At 40.7% G+C, this 19,341-nt stretch overlaps 3 protein-coding genes across 5 annotated transcripts; 1 reads left to right on the forward strand and 2 right to left on the reverse strand.

The window, feature by feature from the left end:
* Window positions 1-986: 986 nt before the first annotated feature.
* Window positions 987-3,234, reverse strand: LOC117370816 (nuclear distribution protein nudE homolog 1-B-like). The gene is made up of 8 exons (XM_033966358.2): window positions 3,128-3,234; window positions 2,906-3,059; window positions 2,440-2,588; window positions 2,233-2,369; window positions 1,988-2,161; window positions 1,769-1,854; window positions 1,476-1,621; window positions 987-1,395 (listed from the first exon to the last, which is right to left on the reverse strand). The coding sequence occupies exons 1-8, from the start codon at window positions 3,208-3,210 to the stop codon at window positions 1,302-1,304; spliced, it is 1,023 nt and encodes a 340-aa protein (XP_033822249.1). The 5' UTR covers window positions 3,211-3,234; the 3' UTR covers window positions 987-1,301.
* Window positions 3,235-4,449: 1,215 nt separating this feature from the next.
* On the reverse strand, window positions 4,450-7,353 carry LOC117382508 (pannexin-1-like). Its single transcript, XM_033979745.2, has 6 exons — window positions 6,959-7,353; window positions 6,078-6,199; window positions 5,807-6,006; window positions 4,755-5,256; window positions 4,530-4,684; window positions 4,450-4,453 (listed from the first exon to the last, which is right to left on the reverse strand). The coding sequence occupies exons 1-6, from the start codon at window positions 7,146-7,148 to the stop codon at window positions 4,450-4,452; spliced, it is 1,173 nt and encodes a 390-aa protein (XP_033835636.1). The 5' UTR covers window positions 7,149-7,353.
* Window positions 7,354-7,733: 380 nt separating this feature from the next.
* On the forward strand, window positions 7,734-19,309 carry LOC117370783 (meiosis regulator and mRNA stability factor 1). 3 transcript variants are annotated; one of them, XM_033966327.2, is made up of 27 exons: window positions 7,734-7,821; window positions 8,236-8,438; window positions 9,100-9,966; window positions 10,237-10,363; window positions 10,440-10,654; window positions 10,738-10,855; window positions 10,932-11,098; window positions 11,271-11,768; window positions 12,262-12,407; window positions 12,473-12,631; window positions 12,698-12,881; window positions 12,984-13,162; window positions 13,239-13,319; window positions 13,395-13,634; window positions 13,710-13,829; window positions 14,070-14,248; window positions 14,317-14,537; window positions 14,610-14,752; window positions 14,831-14,964; window positions 15,063-15,265; window positions 15,377-15,604; window positions 15,680-15,919; window positions 16,006-16,230; window positions 16,300-16,360; window positions 16,434-16,538; window positions 16,907-17,050; window positions 17,126-19,309. In XM_033966327.2, the coding sequence occupies exons 2-27, from the start codon at window positions 8,286-8,288 to the stop codon at window positions 17,293-17,295; spliced, it is 5,307 nt and encodes a 1,768-aa protein (XP_033822218.1). In that variant the 5' UTR covers window positions 7,734-7,821; window positions 8,236-8,285; the 3' UTR covers window positions 17,296-19,309. The 3 variants fall into 3 exon arrangements, with proteins under 3 accessions (XP_033822218.1, XP_055080088.1, XP_055080079.1); XM_055224113.1 differs by having other exon boundaries at window positions 9,100-9,309; XM_055224104.1 differs by having other exon boundaries at window positions 7,744-7,821; window positions 13,242-13,319.
* Window positions 19,310-19,341: the final 32 nt, after the last annotated feature.

Genomic DNA, 19,341 nt, shown 5'->3' on the forward strand with positions numbered 1-19,341 from the left:
TCTTTATTTCACTATTTAAATAATTTCAATCTAAAGAAAAATCTGTTCTTAGGCACATAGTCAGATATCAAGCAGTTGCATAGGTGCATTGAAAAGCACCCGATACACAGTGGTCAGAGATTACAGTTACAGTAAGCTCATTTTCATTTTAGAAAATGTTAACAGCAAAAAGCAGAAACTTGCAACCATTAAGTTCAACATGGGCTACCTTACATAGGTAGCAAACTGCTCCAGGAAAGATATGTCGCATTTATTTGAATGGCAGTAATAAAGCCACTCACATTTCAACATTTCACCAAAAATCACATTACATTACATAGTCTTAAATTCTCATTTTCTCTCCCTAAAACAATAGTCTACAAGGTAAACAAAAGGCTGTGCTTATCAATGAAATCACTTATTGCTTGGTCAGTTGGACGAATATTGGTCACTACCCATTTCAGTACTGTACATGTGCTGATCTACTAAAACAAAATAAAACAGACTGACAGCAACATTACTTATAACATTCTATCAAGTTACTTGTTTTGAGGCAGATGTTAGGCAGACGCAAGAAAAAAAACTAAAACCTCCAATGGCTGGAATATGTATTTTGGTTAGACTAATGAAAACAGGAATGAAATTAGTAAAAGTAAGCTAAAGTCAATTTCACAAAGCTACCACCCTAAACCTGAGTCAGTAAGGGATGCATTTTAATAAATTGTAGGAAAAAAATAAAAACAAATTTTAACCTAACCCCTCGCTTTACACCGAATGTAAAGTTTTGTCAACTGAAAGGCCACTAGGAATGACTTTGTCATTAGAATTCCCAGAAAACATTCCCATGTTTTGGTGGTTCAGTGTTGGAAATAAACTTTGGTTTAGTTTCAATATAGACTGGAGTTTTTTTAATAAATTTCATTATATTTTATTTTTTCAGTATCAAATGGCTCAATCAGTTGTTCCAACAATATTTTTTTTTTCTTTATAGGATGGGGCATGATAGAAAATAATTGAGAAGCACTGGCCTAATCTCACAGCTATTTAGGGTCTCTACTTTGCTCCACATGGCAGGGCATTTAAACAGACCTAAGGTTTGGACATGACTCTCCATGAAGCCAAACCAAATAAGCTGCAGTTGCTTTACTTTATGTGTGATACGAGCTTCAGGCAGTAGTTGCCCATGCACAGATTATGTGGAGCAGATCAATCCTATGGGACACACAGTGTCGAGAGAAATAAGTCAATCTAATCACTGCATATTTTTGTAGAGCAGGTCAGAAGATCAAGGGGACAGTTTATTGCAGAGGCAGGTGTCTGTCTCATAGCAGGATCTTCACACCTCCCTGTGGCGACTGGGCACCTTGGGAGAGGCCTCGTGGAGGACCGGGTCCAAACTCTAACTGCTTCACTACACTAAAAAGATAGTGAAAAAAAGCTATTAAGCTTTTAAGAATAATAATAGGAAGCTAATCCACATGAAAAACAGCACTTACCTGTCATACTGCGGAGGTGGACTGCTTACTTGGATTTCAGAGCCTCCTAAATCAGCAGGACTGGCAGGAGCAGCGAGGAGAGCTGGTCTGCTAATGGACGTGTCATACACAAAGTCTCGACAAGATGCCAACTTGGACTCCAAGTTCTGATTAAGTATATGAAATAGATTGATCACACATATGTGTGTATGTATGTATACATATATAAACACATACATATAAAGATATATATATATATATATATATATATATATATATAAAATAAATTACATTTTTTTGTTCAACTTTCTTACCCCAACTTTTCTCAGTAGTTCTCCAACAATATTTAGGGCAGATATCCGGGCAGATGTTGTCAAGGGAGTGCCTGTTAGCCCATCACCTTCAAGACAACACAGTACTTTTAATTTACTAATCCATATAAAAAGGTAGACCACTAAAAGGAATTGATTTCTGTTGCAAGAATTACGATTACACCTTGCATTATGATTACAGAAGCTGTAGCTAATACTCACCTCTACGGATACTTGAGGCAGGGGGTGTGTCAAACGAGCTAATCGGTTTAGCTGGTGTAGCAGGGAGGGAAGGGTTAATACCAGAGGGGCACTGCAGATCTCGCTCAGTGTCTCTGCCTAAGCTGCTCGACGGTCGTCTCTCTACCTGCCGTACAGCCAACTCTTGACGAAGGTCTGTGATAGGAAAATAATACAGTGTCATTTATTTTAAAGTCAAAAACATATGCAAATCTGAAAGTGTGTACCTCGAGCTTCATCCTTAAGTCGCTGAACAGACTCTAGCAGGTTTTCCTTCTCATCAAGCTCACTTTCAAGGAAGGCATTTCGTTCAATTACGTGGTTCATCCTCTGTTCAAAGTCTTCCAGTGACATAATAGTTGCCCTGTGATAAAAACAGTAAAAAAAAAAAATAAAATTTTCTCTTATGAAACAGATTTTTCTTCATAACAAACCTTTTGGTCCTTTCTAAGTCATCGTTGGACTGCTCTAGCTCCCTGATGTATTTCTGCAGATGATCTCTCATAGCTTTAGTTTCCAGCAGTTCCTCCTCCAGTGTAGAAATGTGCCTTGAAGCTTCTGAGTGCTGAGTCTCAAATTTCTCCTGTTAAAAACACAACATTTTAATAGTAAATGTTAGCTGGTATGATACTGAAAAGGAAAGCAATGCTGAATTTTGCACAATTTCGTCATTCATTTTAGTATAATTAATTTCTCTTTCCTGTGGTTATCTTAAACTATCAATCCATGGTTCTACATTCCAGAAAACAATACAACTTGTGGAAGTAACATGCTGGTGTGAGACTCAATAGAAGCCTTTATGGGAGGATGTCATATCTAAACACATCATTTACAACTTCTGAAGCAGTGGGGCACATGGCAGTGAGGGGCAGGATCTAGTTTCGTTTTAAGGAGCGGTACCTTCACATTTTCTAGCTCCATGCGCAGTCTGTTGTTGTCCAGGAGAAGATCTTTGTTTCGCCCTTCACACTGCTTCAACTCTGACTCCAGCTCAGCCTCATAGTCACGACTCATTTGCTGAAACTCCTGCAGCTCCTCTTGCACCTCGTCTGCCCTAAATAACACAAACTGTGGACCTGTGCTACATACGCTTAGAATGTACAACACCCAAGATTTACCTACCTTTGTTGATGTTTTTCTGCCTGGTCCTTCCAGAAGCACAGCTCATCTTCCAATGACGCAAATTTGCGCGTTGGCTCTACCATCTCTACAGATGAGACTGGGATTTTAGCACAGCACAAAACATATCTAACCCATTTCAAACCCATTCTAAATGTAGTGGAATGCTAGCAAGGAGAATCCACTAACGCTAGCCATTATATTATTTAAAAACTTTGGACAATTAATACATCTGGTAATCATAATCGTGTAAATTTGACTGATCTTAACTCAAAGACTAGAATAGAGGCACATAAAAAATAACACACGTGAAAGACCAAACGACTGCATTGTTTTGTTACACATAACTTTAGCTAACCATTAGCTAGCTCTTTAGCAATTTCAATCCATCGTCCACTGAGTTTTAGTTACTCATACTTTAATTGAAAGAAAATAACAAAAGCTAAGTACTCACCTGCAATTAAAAAAAATGCTTTAAACCAACTAAAAATTAAGTATACACGATCCTAATCTTGCTCGGTGTAGTTTAGAGCAGTGAAGGAGTTCCCATCCAAATACAAACGGAGCAGCGGAGCGCGCCTGTGATTGGTGCATTAGAATGACGATAATCCTGGATTATCCAATCACGTCACACTGACAGGGCGCGCTCAACCAATCCGCGCTCCCCAACCACAGAATGTACTTCACAAGTGATATTTTATTCATTAATTATAACCTCCTGTTGCTCACCGAATGGCAACATGTTTCTACTTCTAAAGAGTTAGAGGCAGATATCCTGTGTAGTGAGCTAAAACAATTCAGTGAAAACAATTGCACACGTATTTTATTTGCCTTTATTAGTAGTAATAGACCAAAAGTGCAATAATATGAGGTAGTTGAAACTAATTGAGCATTGACAATATTGGTGGGATTTTTTCTACATTGCTATACATGAATTAATTTAAGTTTTGTTATTGTTATAAAATGGAATAAAAAGAGGGTGTCAAAATTCATTTATAAAATGGCTGTGTTAAAATCTACCTTTATACCGCCATTTACTGAGTTAGTATACCAGCATGCAAAACTGTCCCAGGCTAGTTAATTGAAGCTGTGTTAGTATTCCTGAGATAATATTAGTAAAAACCATTACATTGGACATTATGCGTTTTGCTTTTAAGCAAATTCATTAAAACATTTTTAAAAAATCATTTTCATAAATAATATTTAAATAACAAAAAACAGGAACAAATATGAAAATACCGAAAATATTAGTTATAACCTAACAACCCTTCAATCATACACAATCAAATCAGGGACTTCATTATTCTCATTTCCCCACACCAATGTTATCTGCAAAAATACATATATTAATAGTTAGATTTGTTATAATTTGTACAAATATTTTAAATACTTTATGTCTACTTACTTTTCATTTTGTTCTGTATTTTCTTGCACTTCATTCTTGAGCACACATGTCCCCCTCTTACCGTCAATCACATCTGTCCTCACTTGACCCAAAGTTTGCAACAGGCACATGGTGTCAAATCCCTCATCACTTGATTCTTGTAACAACTCCAGTACCTGTAATAACACATCGCATTGTTTTAAAGAGAAAGACTACACACGTAATTTATATCTCAATGAAATCCACCTGGAGGCACTTGTATGACTTCAGCTGGCTCAGATTCTCCTGCAGAAACAGTAAATAAATGCTCAGATCATTATAAACCGGGGTAATCACTCCTAAAGTGCCAAACCCAGGGAGCATAGCATAAGGCTGGAGGAAGCCCGAACTCTGCCGTGCCGGTCCGATGGCGGCATAGATCACCAGAGGAGCCAGGAGGATGTAGACTACCAGGTTGATATAACTGAGTAGCCTGAACACACCCACTGCCACGAGCTTGCACTGCACTGCTGAGGGTACAAAGCTATCGTTTTGAAGTAAGCCTTTTCTCAAGTCACAAGGAAACTCGTCTGTGAAGGAGGCCAGTTGGATGTAGTAACCAAGGTATATGCAGGCCAGCAGCAGAATCAGCAGGGTGAGACCACGAGATGCCAAGTATCTGACCACGAGGCGGCGAGAGAAGCGCTTGGTCTTGAGATAATGCTCCACTAATGGATATTTGAAGCAGCCTTCTGTCAGGTCCAAGGCACTGTGGTAGAAAACATACATATCATTGTAAAGAGGTTACAACAGTTGGAAAAATGTTAAGTGAAAACTAGGGATTAGGATGTTCTGGAACATACTATCACATATATAGGCTTACTTAAGCACAGTCGTATGAGATAGTTAATTTATGACAAGGATTACACATACAATAAAGTAAATTAAACTAGCTTAAGTAATAACAATGGTAAATTGTGGCTAGATAACACTGATGACTTGCAAAAATTTTGAATTTCAGGCCTAAAACCTTTGATTTTTTTGGGTGTGTAGAGGTACTGTTGTAGTCCTGGTTTAGTCTTGGTCTAGTTAAATTTATTCCTAATTTAGTCCAAATTTTGGCATGGTGAGCAAGTATGAATGCAATATATTGCTAGATATTAAATCTACATACACATTTGACTAACTTGTATGGATACAAACAAAAAAATGTGATATGTATTACACAAATCACTTACATACCATACAAACAAAAATCGTATGTGATCACATTTTTATGTATGTATGCAAATTGATAAAAAAAAATGTCTAGACCCTACCTTTGAGAGTCATCAGTTCCATCCTTGCTATCTAAAGAAGCCAGATTCTTGGCCAGACGAATTGCGCGATTATAAAAACGATCCAGCTCCTCCATGATAAAACTGAGGTCTGAGGAAAGGTGTGGAGCAGCTGTGAACCTCCAACACAGAGCGGGGATGTACAGGAGGATGGCAAATAAGAGCAGGATGTATGGGAAAAACTAAAAAGAATATATGAAAACTATTAATTATGAATCAGTTATTTCAGTTGTACTTGTTTTGGATATAGTACCTTATGTAACCATAGTGGGGTGTTCTCAGATTGCTGCTGTACTGCTGCCCAACAGAATGAGTCAACATAGTATGCTTGTCTCCAGGAGAAGTTTGTTGGAGCAAAGCAACTGATCTGTGTACCTGAAAGACACAATATAAAACACTGTATTAATCTACTTACAAAGTTCTAAATTCCACTGCACAAAGTACTACTAATTATGTTCACTTATGCTGTTTTTCCTCCTTTCTACTCTATACAAGAGGTTCATCCAGACATGCATAATTCAATCATGATTCATGTGATCATTATTTTGGTGGGTTTTGGGCAGTAGCAATATGGAGACTAACAAATAGAAAATAACAAGTCATATGACCATAGATACTGCACATACCAATCCTGCTTCACCACAACAGCATGACCTACTTTGTACATAAAGAAATAGTCAATATTGTATAGCAGTCTATTTCAGATCCATGGAGAATTGGAACTGCTGTTGTTTTTTATGTGATTATTATATGCATGTCATATAATTCAACAGTCCACTCATTTTCCCATCATACACTGTTATGAGTGGTTCTCCACAGAGGGCTAAATGACACTTTGATAACAACAGACAAGGTGGCTGCAGTTTTAAGAGGATTATAGATCTCCAGTTAAACAAAGGCTTTATGTCCATATGTCACCAGCTACTTTCAACAAGAGCTTTTATGTGAACCTGGTATAATCTTTATCAGCATCTGCAGGAGTGACTGTCTGGGTGCGCGGAAGGGTGGAGACGCCCTAACACATCAACGCACATGTCTTAAATTTCCGCTATGTCCCGTGGTGACTTTGTAGTATGAATGAAAACATAAACATCTATTGACAACGTCCACAAATAAACTGGAAACACAACTCACCCACGGACACCTCTTGAGCAAAGGCGAGAGAGATGAGAAATAAAGGTAGCCCCACGGAAAGAAACGTGACTATTTTGTCCACAGCGAGCTCCAGGCGCACACCTTTATACTTATTACTCTGTCCGTCCGTTGGATCCTTCAATAAGAAATCGCTGAAGACATATTCGGTGGCTACGTGCGCGATCGCCATGCCAAATGTGAACAAAAGCCGTTTTTTTTTTGTATATTGAATAAAGGGTTAACTTGCCGCATGTGGTTCAATTCACCATCTCGCAACTAGCCTGTATTTATGGTGATAATAAGACAGAAAGGCTCCAGACGCCAATAGTGAAGGAGCTGAACTCAATCACCACTGACAAAGAGGATGATGGTAACCCTGCTGCTGTCCCGTCTCGTCAGTCAAATAGCAAATGGTGGGTGCAGTCTCCCTATCTACCACTAGGGGCTGCCATTGCGCTAAACCACGACATAATTTACATATATTTTACATAAAAATCGATTTTTTTTTAATTTTTTTTTTAAATCAGATTATTGAAATCAATAGTCTATAAAAATCGATGGACTATAAAAAAGGACAAACCATTAGTGTGCATTCATTTTTGTATACACGTTGATATTTATAATAATGTTAAATTAAATAGGTTGTTTTAGTCTAGATCTTGTTTAAGGTTTATATTATGGTGTTGTGGATGATTTATTTTATATACTAGTAATCGAAATGGAACAGACAGGTGCAGGTCAGGCGCAATATATTTGCGACAGCTGCAGCTCATTTGCGGCAGTGTGCAGGTTACAAAAAGATCCGTGTTTCTGGGGAGACAAACAGAGGGAAACGGTCCAGAGGGGAAATGTAACGACACCAGGTAGAAAAATAAGACAGTATTTCACATTTTTAGATTACTGTCACTTCCATTTTACTCATTTACAATCAATATCTTACTTCGAATATCTGTAAATCAATGTAGTTTAAGAGTTAATGATGCCTTTGGTTAGCTTCGAGTTGTAACATAACCACGGCGAGCTAAACCTATGTAATTTAAGTATCTGACCTTAGCGACTTTTGCTCATCAAAATAAACATTTGTCAGCTCTAAATTGTAAACCGTTTGTGCCTGGCTACTTGATGCGAAGGATATCGATGATCTTGTAAAGTCAACTGGCTAAAAGACAACAAATAAACAAGTTTACTGACCCCAACTGAGGAGTCGATTGGGCGACCATGTAAAAGTTTTTTTATTGATCCACTGTGTCTGGTGTGTTTTTGTATTTTTAATGAAGCATGAGGGAGAAGAGGACCGAATTTAAGGAGAAGGACAGTTTTGGGATGAATGATGGAAGGACTGGGAAAAGAGAGATCCATATGCAGCTCTAGACCCTACCCATGGCTCGGCCCGACCAAAACAGAAGCCTCAACTTTGCTGTGGAAACTCAAAGACTGCTTTTCCAACAATGCAACACCGTCTACCAACACTGATAAAGAAGTGAGTGGAAACGTCAAGGATTGAGCTTCTCTCTTTGAAATGTTATCAATATTACTGCTTTCCTTTTTTAACATTTACTCTATTTACTGAATATAGGGAATATATCTTCAGTAATAATTCCCCTTGCAAATAATCAAATAATTTGTCTGGGCCAAAAAGTATTTAACTTTTAGAGTCAAAACATTGGTGATATGAGCACGGACATCATCACTTATGATAAATGCTGATTTAAACATTGTTTTTTGTTACTTGGAAAAGAAAATTGTCCTGTAACTGAGTCCTCATCACGAATCACAGGAGAGCTGAACGTATTCTTTTTTTTTTCCTTAAGACTAAAGTTTAGTTTGTTTTCATACCTGGCAGTTTTGACTGCTCACTCATTCTTCCTTAAAGTGGTCATGTGATGTTCCTGTGATGTGTCTGATCAGTTGATTTATAGGTTTTGGCGCTGATTTCTGATGCTGGGGAAGACTGCAAGTGAGCAGTCGAAAACAAGATGTGAAAACAAACTAAACTTTGGGCTGAATAAATAGAAGAATCGGAAGACCAAATTACCCTCATTGGACTAGCTGAACATATCGTTTTATATAAATAATACATATATTTGAATACATTATTATAATAGTCATGACATTTTTTAAGGCTGTATTGTCTTTTTCAGAGCAGTTACATGGAGAGTAGAAAGCCTGTGCTGGACTTAAAAGATGTCCCTCATCCTCCTGCTCCTCTGCATCACAATGTCGCTCCCCAACTCTTCTCTCTCGCCTCTTTCCCCATTCCACCGCCACCTTGCTTGCCTCCACCTCCTTCAATTCCTCAGCAGCCAGCCCCACCACCACTGTCCCAGCAGCAACAGGGGTCTAGCCCCAAAGTAAGCACTTGCTCCTATTGTGAATACTGTGGCACAGGGCACTACAACACTATAGGTGGTGGAGCTGGTGTTGGCAATAGTGGTAGCAACGAAGGTCCCCTCTCGTTTTACATAGCCTCAGACTCGTTGAGAGTACCCAGCCCCAACACCAAAGTTTACAGCTCTGGGCCTTGTTCTAAGCCATCATCTGTTCAGTATAAACACAATTTAAGCTGTGGAAGCCATGATGAATCTTTAGCTACGTGGAGCAGTCATAGTTACACATCCCAGCTGCCATCTTCCGTTGCTACCTCACAACCTGTATCTTCAAATCCTTATGCACCTGGCTGTTCAGAACTGTTGCTCCCCTACCCATCACTGTCCTGCAGCCAATCAAACCAGTTTCCCTCTTCAGCTCCTCCGGTCCCCTCTCTTCCCTCTACATGTGCACCTTTGCATGGCTCCTGTTTGGCTTCTTCTGGGTACTACCCATGTGGTGTAGACTGCAGCCCTTTGACCAGAAGAGCCCAAAGAAGCACAACACTGGGTGACCATACCACCACCACTATATCCACTACCACCACCTCATCACACTTTTGCTCTATACCTATGCACCTAAATATAGAACGCACGGTTGGTGTGAAGGGTGCACAGCACTGCCAAGAGTGCTTGCTTAAGGTTGGTACATTTTCATACAGTTCTAGTGGTAGCTCACTAAATTTGTGGGAGATGATCAGAAAAATTATATTGATGTATATTGTATGCAATAATGGGGCTTGCAGTTTTGTTTTGTTTGTTTGTTTTTTTTCTAACTAGTCAAGTTTATTGGTATGATACAAGTCCACAATGCTCATTGCTTATTACAGTCAGGTACACCACAGTGTGTGTATTATTCAGTTTAAGATTGGAAGAAATGGTAACTTTTTGCAATTTTTGCTTCTTTGTTAGTCTGCACCTCGTGTAGTGTCGGAATCCGACAAAGGGTGGCCCAATGTTCCTCTTCTCCAGACCGCGCCGATCCCCATTTGTAATGGCTGTAACACATCTGCAGAAGGAAAAACGGGACAGAAATATGGTCAGTGGTGTTATTTAGGTTTACTGGGTCACCATGTGGGATTATGTTTCTTTTCTATCAAATTTTTATCTTTCAGGCTCTCCTGAAAGTGGTGGTTCTGAAAATATCCCTCCTGTTGGGGTATTCTGGGATATCGAAAACTGCAGCGTTCCCTCCGGGCGCTCTGCAGCTGCTGTGGTCGAGCGAATACGCAGCCGCTTTTTCCAGGGTCACCGTGAGGCAGAGTTTATCTGTGTGTGTGACATCAGTAAAGAGAGTAAATGTGTTATCCAAGAGCTCAACAACTGCCAGGTACATTGAACATGATGCAACATTCACCCAACTAACTTCTGCTCTTAACATTTTATGCATTATGTATTTGTGTACTTTTCCAGGTCACAGTTGCCCATATTAATGCCACAGCCAAAAATGCTGCTGATGACAAGCTTCGTCAAAGTCTGCGTCGCTTTGCTGAGACCCACACTGCACCAGCTACAGTTGTATTGGTATCCTGTGAGTAGATTGTATACTAAGACTTATTTAAGTTTATAAACATGGCCATTTTGCTGATATTTGGATCTTTTATTAGCTGATGTGAACTTTGCCAGTGAACTCAGTGATCTGCGCCATCGCCATGGTTTCCAGGTGATCCTCGTCCATAATCACGCCTCGCCCGCTCTTCTGCAGCACGCCAACTGCCACGTGGCCTTTCAGGAGCTCACTGCCGATTTACCACCGAGAATGGTCAATGACAAGGTATGCACTAGTACATTTTTGTTTTGTAATTCTAAAAAATGTATACAATTTTTACACCAGATTGAAGCGGATGGCAGAAAGGATGTTATTGGCTTGATGTTTTTAGAGAAAGTGCTGCATTTATTGTCTGATTTAAAATCATACAAACCAGACAGAGTTTTCCTTCCTTCAGCCCACTTTCAACCTCCTCTATGTGCACAACCTTCCCATCGCCCGTGACAAGAGCCAACTCAATGCTGTGAAACTGAGGCTCCGCCGGTTGTCTGCTAACTGTGGTGGCAAGGTCTTGGGTGTGTCCTTCGGGACAGCAGTCCTGCGCTTTGGCAGTCCTGCCGCAGCCGCACGTGCATGTAAACGAATGGAGAATGAAGATGTGTTTGGTCATCGCATCAGCGCATCCTTCTCACCCTGGCCCACAGAAGAGCCCAGACCTGATCACAATTTTCAGGCTTACCTTCATCAAGTTCTCCAGGCTCTGCCTCAGCCCCTCCCAATCCACAGCCCAATGTTTGCCCCACACTTTTCCTCTTCACCTTTTCTACCCCTGGACAAAACCAGGTCACCCAGGAGGCCACGCTTCCGAGCTGCCCGCCAGGTGCCTGAACTGCCCTTCAGCCTCAGGAGAGGGTGCAGTGGGCCTCCCCATGGTGCTCCATTCACAGCTCTTCAGGTCAGGACACTCGCCAGTGCCTGCTTCCCCTTCAGCTTCATTGCGCTGTGTTCTTGTCTAGGCTGCAGTTTTAATCCGAGTACCCTCCTTCATTCCAAAATCTTACTAAATGCTGCTCTATTACCTGCTTGCCCTCTGCCTGTGCTTGCATGTTGCTTCAGTAGTAGATGCATTGTGTCTTATTTTCTGTGCGTCTTGTGTTATGCATAGATCAATGTGTAAATTAACATTAATGCTTTTGTATTCTGTTTGTTCATCATGTGTGGCATGTTCTCATGTACATTTTTGAAGGAACCTGTATCTAGGTTGTTTTTAGAGTGTGTAAACCTTAAACTGGGTTGTAGAAACCCAGGTCAACATAAAGTGGAACCTTTCAAAGAGAGGGTGCATGTTGCATGGGTGCATGTTGCATGGGCCATTATTGCCTATAACCATACCTAGCACTACAAAAAAAAAAGTTTTTACATTGCTGATGAATTATATTCTGACTTAGGAGGTGAGCTGTGTGGATGGTAAGCCCAATGTCTTTCCAGACAAAGGCCCACGTGCCGCGTCTTCCTCACCTCGTCGTAATGAGGCGGGAACCCTGAATCAAGTCCCCAAGTCTGCACTCTCTGGAGAATCTCTGTACAGAAGGAGGTATGAATGAGATTGTTACACAAGATGTGTTCAGTGAAGTTTACCAAAAATATTTTATTGTGCAGAAGGGATGGTTCAAGCCCTCGAAGCACAAATGAGTTCCCTATTGAACGGGAGAGGACTGTGGGAGAGTTTCAGATCAGCACACCCTCAGCTTTCAGCAAACTCAACCTGCAGCAGAGCTTCAGTCCCCACGTGCTTTCGCAGGGATCATGGTCTTCAAGGTGAGTGCTCTTAAAGTTCAGTATTAAAGGTAAAATAAGTTGTTGCATTGTCTCTTTTTATAAAAGGAGCGTATCTCCCTGCTTGTCAAGCCGTTCTTCGCCCTTGCTTGCTCCTCCTCGTAGTCCATGTCCTGAAACTTCTGAGCCTTTTTCTGATGGAGCTGAGGTCCAAGCGGCCAACCTGGATTATAGGATGTCCCGCAAAGATCTCCAGCAAACTCTTCATGAGACATTCTCTAGATATGGACAGGTTTGCGTCTGTTTACATTACCATATGTCCATAGAATTTTTTTCCCCCTCTCTCATTGTACAATGTCATAATTTAATCCATGTCTCTCACATACTATATCAGGTTAAGTCAGTGGAGCTGAGCCCTCACACAGACTATCAGCTGAAAGCCACAGTGCAAATGGTGTCTTTACAGGATGCCATCAGTGCAGTTAGTGGTCTGCACCGCTATAAAATTGGAGGCAAGCGTATTCAAGTGTCTTTGGTCACTGGAGGCAGCAACAAATCTCTGACCATGCTTAGGTAAAAGTACTAATGATAACTCATTAAATAAATAAATGTTACTTTGTGAAAAAAATATTTTTTTTCTTTTGTGCAGCAGTGAGATTATAAGTATTCTCCAGGATGCACCTGCAAATTGCCTTCCACTTTTCAAATTCACTGAAATCTATGAGAAAAAGTAAAGTGTCTACCCACTATAGATAAATTTTTCTTCTGGTTTGAGTGTTATGTAATTAAAACCTATTCTCCTCAGATACTTCAGAAAGCTCATGGTTGGAGATCTGTACAGGCTACCTGAAGTGGTTTCTGTGCGTGAACAGGCAGGGTCACGGCTCGTTTGCCTTTTACATAGCAGCCAGATCCGTCAGAGCCCACTGGGGTCCTCTCAGTCTCAGGAGGGATCATCCTCAGCTAGTGGCAGCCCTGTTGTTTTTGAAGAGCTGGAGTACCATGAGCCCATCTGCAGACAGCACTATGCACAGCAAGACTTCAGGTTGGTCTGCAGTGAATTAGTATAAAAATATTACATAAATTCTGTATAGTAAATTTTTGGTTTGCCAATTTTTAGTGAAGCTGATTTTGATCCTGACGCTTACAAAATCCCATTTGTGGTGATGTCTGTGAGTGCTTTGACCTCTGATGTCCACACTTTGTTGCATTCTCATGAGGGAACCCTTCCACTGCTTAGGTAAGAATGGACATTTTTGAACCCACCTCCTCACCACTCCCACTGTAACTCAAATGTACAAATGTAATTGACCTAACACAGTGCCACATTTGTAGGCATATGCTTGCATAACACACTATTGTAAGGATGATTAAAATAAGTGTCTGCAACATATAATGTAAAGAGATGTTGGTCCTTTTTACAAAACCACTTTCTCCACATAGTTGAGGTGAAATCATCATCATTATTTTGTATTTGCAGTTTTCCAGACTGCTATGCTGCTAAATTCAGCCCCCTGCAGTTGGGAAATGAGACACTAGAGGGGGGTGTTCCTTTGGAGCACCTCATAACCTGTGTTCCCAGTATCACAATAGTCACAGCTCAGAATGGCTTCAAGATCATCAAGTGGATTCACAATAAACCACCGGCACCCAACAGTGGTATAAACTGTACATAATTATTTAAAAACCAAGCACAGCATATTAATGTTAAACTGCGGTCTCTGCAGAGCCGTGGATACAGCGCTGCAAGAGTCCAGTGGGTAACCCTCAGCTCATTCAATTCAGTCGTGAGATAACTGACCTTTTAAAGAGCCAGACGTCCTGCATTATGCCCATCAGCAAATTCATCCCCTCATACCACCATCACTTCGCCAAACAGTGTCGTGTCTCAGACTATGGCTACTCCAAACTTTTGGAGCTGCTTGAAGCAGTGCCACATGTGCTTCAGGTATTTCATCTTTATTAAACATGAAGTGTGAAGATCTGTGTTTTTACCATGCTTGTAAATGTCTGTTCTTAGATTTTGGGCATGGGAACAAAAAGGCTGTTAACTTTAACACATCGAGCTCAAGTGAAGCGCTTCACCCAGGATTTGCTCAAACTCCTCAAGTTTCAAGCCAGCAAACAAGTGACAATCAAGGACTTCATGCAAGCATACCACTGGTCTGACCTTTCAATACTAGAACTTTTTTACTTGAATTTTGTAAATGAATTTCTAACTAGTACCTGGTGCTGTTCTAGGTGCTTCTCCAGGGACTGGCGGGTCATTGACTACGGTGTGTGTGACTTGATGGACTTGCTAAATGAGATTCCCGACACAACTATCACTATTACAAACCAGGACCCAGACACTGTCATCTCTGTCCCCAAAAGAGGTACCATGACCTAGAGGCACCTGTGGTTAAAAACTATTGCGCTTTTCATTTCATCACTGTAGTTTTTTTTTTTTTTTTTTTTTTTGGTCTTCCTTCAGAGCGTACTTCTGAAGAAATGGACCGCACCAAGCAGTTTGGGAAGGAGGTAGTAGATCTGCTCCGCCATCAACCTCACTGCAGGATGCTCTTCAGTAAATTCATTCCCACATACCACCATCATTTTGGGCGCCAGTGCAAGCTCAGCTACTACGGCTTTACAAAACTCATGGAGCTCTTCGAAGCAATTCCTGATATACTCATGGTCAGTCATATTTTTCCATTTTTACTTATGATGTCCAAACCAAATAAACCGTTTCATAACAATATCTTTTTTTGACTATTGGCTCCATTTGATCCGGTCTTTGCTGTTCAGGTGCTAGAGTGTGGGGAGGAGAAAGTCCTGACTCTGACAGAAGTGGAGCGGATCAAGGCTCTAGCTGCACAGCTTGTCAAACTGCTCCGAGCCCAAAAGAACTCCAGTCTCCCCGTGAGCCAGCTGCTCACTGAGTACAGCAAAACCTTTGGCTATGGGCTTCGACTGCAGGACTATGATGCTAGCTCCCTCCCTGCTCTGCTTGCAATGCTCTGTCATGTTGTCAAGGTAATAAAAACAGCAGACGCACACTGCAACTTAAACTGTAGATGGTTGTTTTGAAACGTGTGCTTTTATTTCCAGGTGGTGGATGGGAGTGAGGGTCGTGAGGTGCAACTGATCAACAGAAAGTCCCTGCGTTCACTCACCTCTCAGATCCTGGCTCTGCTCATGTCCCAGGAAGAGGAGCAGGTTTCCAGGGGTCTGAGGGTGGACGAGGTCAGCAATCTGTATCTGAGTGTGTATGTAGCACCTCTCAACCCATGTGAATATGGGTTCCTCTCTCTCAGTGAGCTTCTTAAGAGCCTGCCTTATCTTGTTGAGGTCAGTATCTCGGCTTTTCCTTATACTTGATGATTCTAGGGCTCATCACTTGACAATACGTTTATCTGATTTTGTGAACTTAACAGTTGTACAATGAAGGTGAGGAAGGCAGCTTGATGCACGAGAGAGTGAGACTCACCAGGCTATACCAGTTTGCACGCAATGTCCGTGCTCTGCTCCAAACCTACCATTACAACCAGATTTTCCTGACAGAATTTCCTGGAGCTTATCACAAATTTACAGGGTGCAGCCTTGAGCCACGCTCATTTGGATACAACAACATTGATGAGCTGCTCAGTGCCATCCCACAGGTAGAACTGATTTCATGAAGGAATTTTAAGGCAAAGTATTTCAGAAATAAAGACTTCTTTCACTGTTAGGTGGTCTGGATCAAAGGGCACAGTCACAAGAGGATTATCGTTTTGAAAAACGATATGAAGGGTAATGGTAATATGTCATCAATTTATTCTGCGAAGAAAGAAAGCACAATATTAACTGATATCTTTATGTGCAGCAAGAGTAAGTACATCAGTCCCCAACAGCCCACAGCCAAGTGACAATACGGAAAGTCCAAGAGAGAGTCCTGTCAGCAGTGTGATTTCAGATTCTCAGAGTTCAGGTACTGTAGTCTAAATGTCTTAAGCCTGGAGTGTCCTTAATGTGTGGATGGTGGAAGGATTGACACAAGCATGTCATGGTATGTAGAAGGACTGTTGCTGGAGTTGTCTGTGCACACAATGTTGGAGGAACTCTGTGTTAAATTATATTCTGGTTCATGCACATCACAGAACATAAACTCAGCTGTGTGGTGGTTTGGATTTTTGATCCAGTAGCAAGGGAAGATGGGACAGTCGCCCGGTGTCCTCCATAGGCACTGGAAGTTGATTTAGTCTGGACTGGGCTTTAAATTACATTCAAAATGTGTGTTAAATGCTTTATCATGTTTTCAGTTTACTGTAAAAAATCAAAGTCTTGGCAATCTCACAGGCGGTGCCGAGCTGCTGTCTTCGGTCTCTCCATTAGACCTTCTATGTGGACCTGTCCCGTCCTGCCTCCCCTCACCTCAGCTACACCCTGACCCTGTTCTCCAGTTGGACTTGATTCATTTTGAGGAAAAACTACCCACAACTGGTACCACCTGTAATTTCTATTACATGATATATAAATAGAATGACTAATTACTACTTCCACCTGTTTGTGTTTCAGAGAGTTCTGAAGCTACAGTTGAGAGGACAGCTGATCCACCTGAGCGAGAGGACACAGAGAACACTGTCCCGCCACAGCAGCCAACCTCAAAGGGAGCCAACAGCCCCCGAAGAGTGTCCCGCAGCAGGTTCAAGCTTGCAGCCAATTTCACCTTCACCACAGGGCTCTGAGTCTTTCTGGCAGATCTAAACTCCTTAAACTGGTCTTCACAGGTACAATTCTGATAGACAAGTTGCTGTATTAAACACCATAAACAAGTGCCCTAAGAGTATTGGCAATGTGCTCTCTGTATCCTTTATTCTCATTTGGTCTCTTTGACTCAATATCCCTTCATTTTCACCCCATGTGCATTTTTGTTTTTGCAGATTTTCTGCAAGTGTTCAATTTGACACAGCCTTTTAATAATGTTTTAATGCAAAATGGGTAAAAACACATGTTAAAGAACAAAAAAAATGTCTAAAATAAGTTAGTTGTCACTGTAAAGGGTAATCTGTTAGTTGGTCTTCTAGAGCAAAGAATGGTTTCCAACATTATCAGTTTAAAATGATAAAGACATTGTCTAGTTAAATATGTTTAACATATTATGTCTGACAAAACTAAGTTCTATTGTGTTTATCATTTCCTTTGTGAGGTGAACTTAGATTTGTTAGTGGGACCAGGGAAAAGGCGCCAATTTAAGTTTGTCTTTTTGGGGCTAACATTTTGTGATCATGTTGAGGTTTACTTTTCTCTTACATTCTAGTCTTTTGTCTCTGTCAAAAGCCTCAAGACATTTTTGGAGTAAGGATATTTTGTTGGAAGACTTTGGTACCATCAGTTAGCTCTTGGAGATGCACCAAGAATTAAAGTGAAATAATCATGACTCATGTTTTATTACTGGTATGGATACTCATGAGTTAAAATGGCTGGAATCATTTTAAAACTAGTGCTATGAACAGTTAGATCTTGACCCAAAGATATCTCTCAAATGCTCTCTATTCATGTTACTGAAGTTTGTTTTTTGTCTTCAGCTGTAGCCAACAGGAACTTGTTTTAACTATAGTTTGGGGCTGACACTGGAGTAGGTGGTGTGAAATATGCTGAGTGCATAACAAAGCTTATGCATAGTGTTAGCCCACAGACTTGATGTTTTTTGCCCCCGGAGATGGCCCTCTTATTGCTGCTTTTGTCAGTTCAAGGTTTGAGTGAACCTTGTTGCTGGGAGACTCATGACTCAGATGGCATATCAATGGCAGCAGAGGGCACTCTTGGTTCAGTTTTTATTTAATAAAAGGGAGAATGGGTTTTTGGAGGGGTAATATGGGGAGGTAAGTTGGTTGCATGGGTGGGTGTTTATGAAGATGACTCTTGTGCCCAGTGTACCCACTGTGGTGCCCTGAGATCTGCCTGGCTTTTACAATGGCTTGTATCTGCCATGGCACTAAAGGAGATGCCACGTACCCCCCTGTCCCTCTAATCTTGAAGATTTTACCTAAGCATTGGTTTCTATTGGTCATAATGTAACCGTGTTGGCTGTTGAGATTGAGCAGGTCCCTGTACCACCAAAGTTGGCACAAGTTTGATTTTTAGATGAAATGGCACAAACTCCATTGAGCCAGATTCTGTGTAGACCTCTGTTCTGAGTTTCCTTTTGTAAGACCTGGTTGTAATTTAGCATTTTAGTGATAGCCAAAAGTCTAATCAATGTTTTTAAATGGTCTGTTTTGGTGTACTTCACCTGCACTGCTTTACTGACAGTCTGGAAACCTCTTTAATAAATGAATTTGGAGCTAGGTCTTATGTAGATTGAGATATAATGATTAAAAGTACTAAAATTACGCATTTAGTGAAACAAGTTTGAAAGAAACGGTGACAACTAACTTAATTTTATTCTTCCCTTGGGTACATCAGTGAGAAACTACTGCTTTGGTTAAATATGCACTCTGCATATTTTGTAAAATGTGTTGCGGTATTTTAGATGGTTACGTCTCAACTTGATTTGCCGTAAATTTGGTCACATTATGTTTACTATTTTAAACATTTCTCAAATTACTGTTTTATGGTTTAGTGCTACAAATGTGGATTTACTTGATCATGTCTGCCTTTTGTTAAGTATTACTGATGTGCAAACCATCCCAAACAGTTGCTGTAACAGTTGAACATTGTTAAAGGGGACCAAGAGGAGTAATTTTAATAAACGTCGCAAGCATAACTGTCTGTTTTGTTTTTACATCATC

Source organism: Periophthalmus magnuspinnatus, chromosome 1, assembly GCF_009829125.3.
Source record: "Periophthalmus magnuspinnatus isolate fPerMag1 chromosome 1, fPerMag1.2.pri, whole genome shotgun sequence".
In the NCBI taxonomy this organism is placed as follows: domain Eukaryota; kingdom Metazoa; phylum Chordata; class Actinopteri; order Gobiiformes; family Gobiidae; genus Periophthalmus; species Periophthalmus magnuspinnatus.

What these genes read in the sequence shown, in the direction of transcription:
- LOC117370816 (XM_033966358.2), bottom strand. Translation starts at nt 3,210, where the DNA reads ATGGTAGAGCCAACGCGCAAATTTGCGTCATTGGAAGATGAGCTGTGC. An exon ending in TGGAGCTAGAAAATGTGAAG is followed by an intron (nt 2,589 to 2,905) that starts GTACCGCTCCTT and finishes TGTTTTTAACAG; the next exon opens with GAGAAATTTGAGACTCAGCA. An exon ending in AACTACTGAGAAAAGTTGGG is followed by an intron (nt 1,622 to 1,768) that starts GTAAGAAAGTTG and finishes ATACTTAATCAG; the next exon opens with AACTTGGAGTCCAAGTTGGC.
- LOC117382508 (XM_033979745.2), bottom strand. Translation starts at nt 7,148, where the DNA reads ATGGCGATCGCGCACGTAGCCACCGAATATGTCTTCAGCGATTTCTTA. An exon ending in TGCTCAAGAGGTGTCCGTGG is followed by an intron (nt 6,200 to 6,958) that starts GTGAGTTGTGTT and finishes TGTGTCTTTCAG; the next exon opens with GTACACAGATCAGTTGCTTT. An exon ending in GGAACTGATGACTCTCAAAG is followed by an intron (nt 5,257 to 5,806) that starts GTAGGGTCTAGA and finishes TTTCTACCACAG; the next exon opens with TGCCTTGGACCTGACAGAAG.
- LOC117370783 (XM_033966327.2), top strand. Translation starts at nt 8,286, where the DNA reads ATGATGGAAGGACTGGGAAAAGAGAGATCCATATGCAGCTCTAGACCC. An exon ending in TACAGTTGTATTGGTATCCT is followed by an intron (nt 10,856 to 10,931) that starts GTGAGTAGATTG and finishes ATCTTTTATTAG; the next exon opens with CTGATGTGAACTTTGCCAGT. An exon ending in GGAACCCTTCCACTGCTTAG is followed by an intron (nt 13,830 to 14,069) that starts GTAAGAATGGAC and finishes TTGTATTTGCAG; the next exon opens with TTTTCCAGACTGCTATGCTG.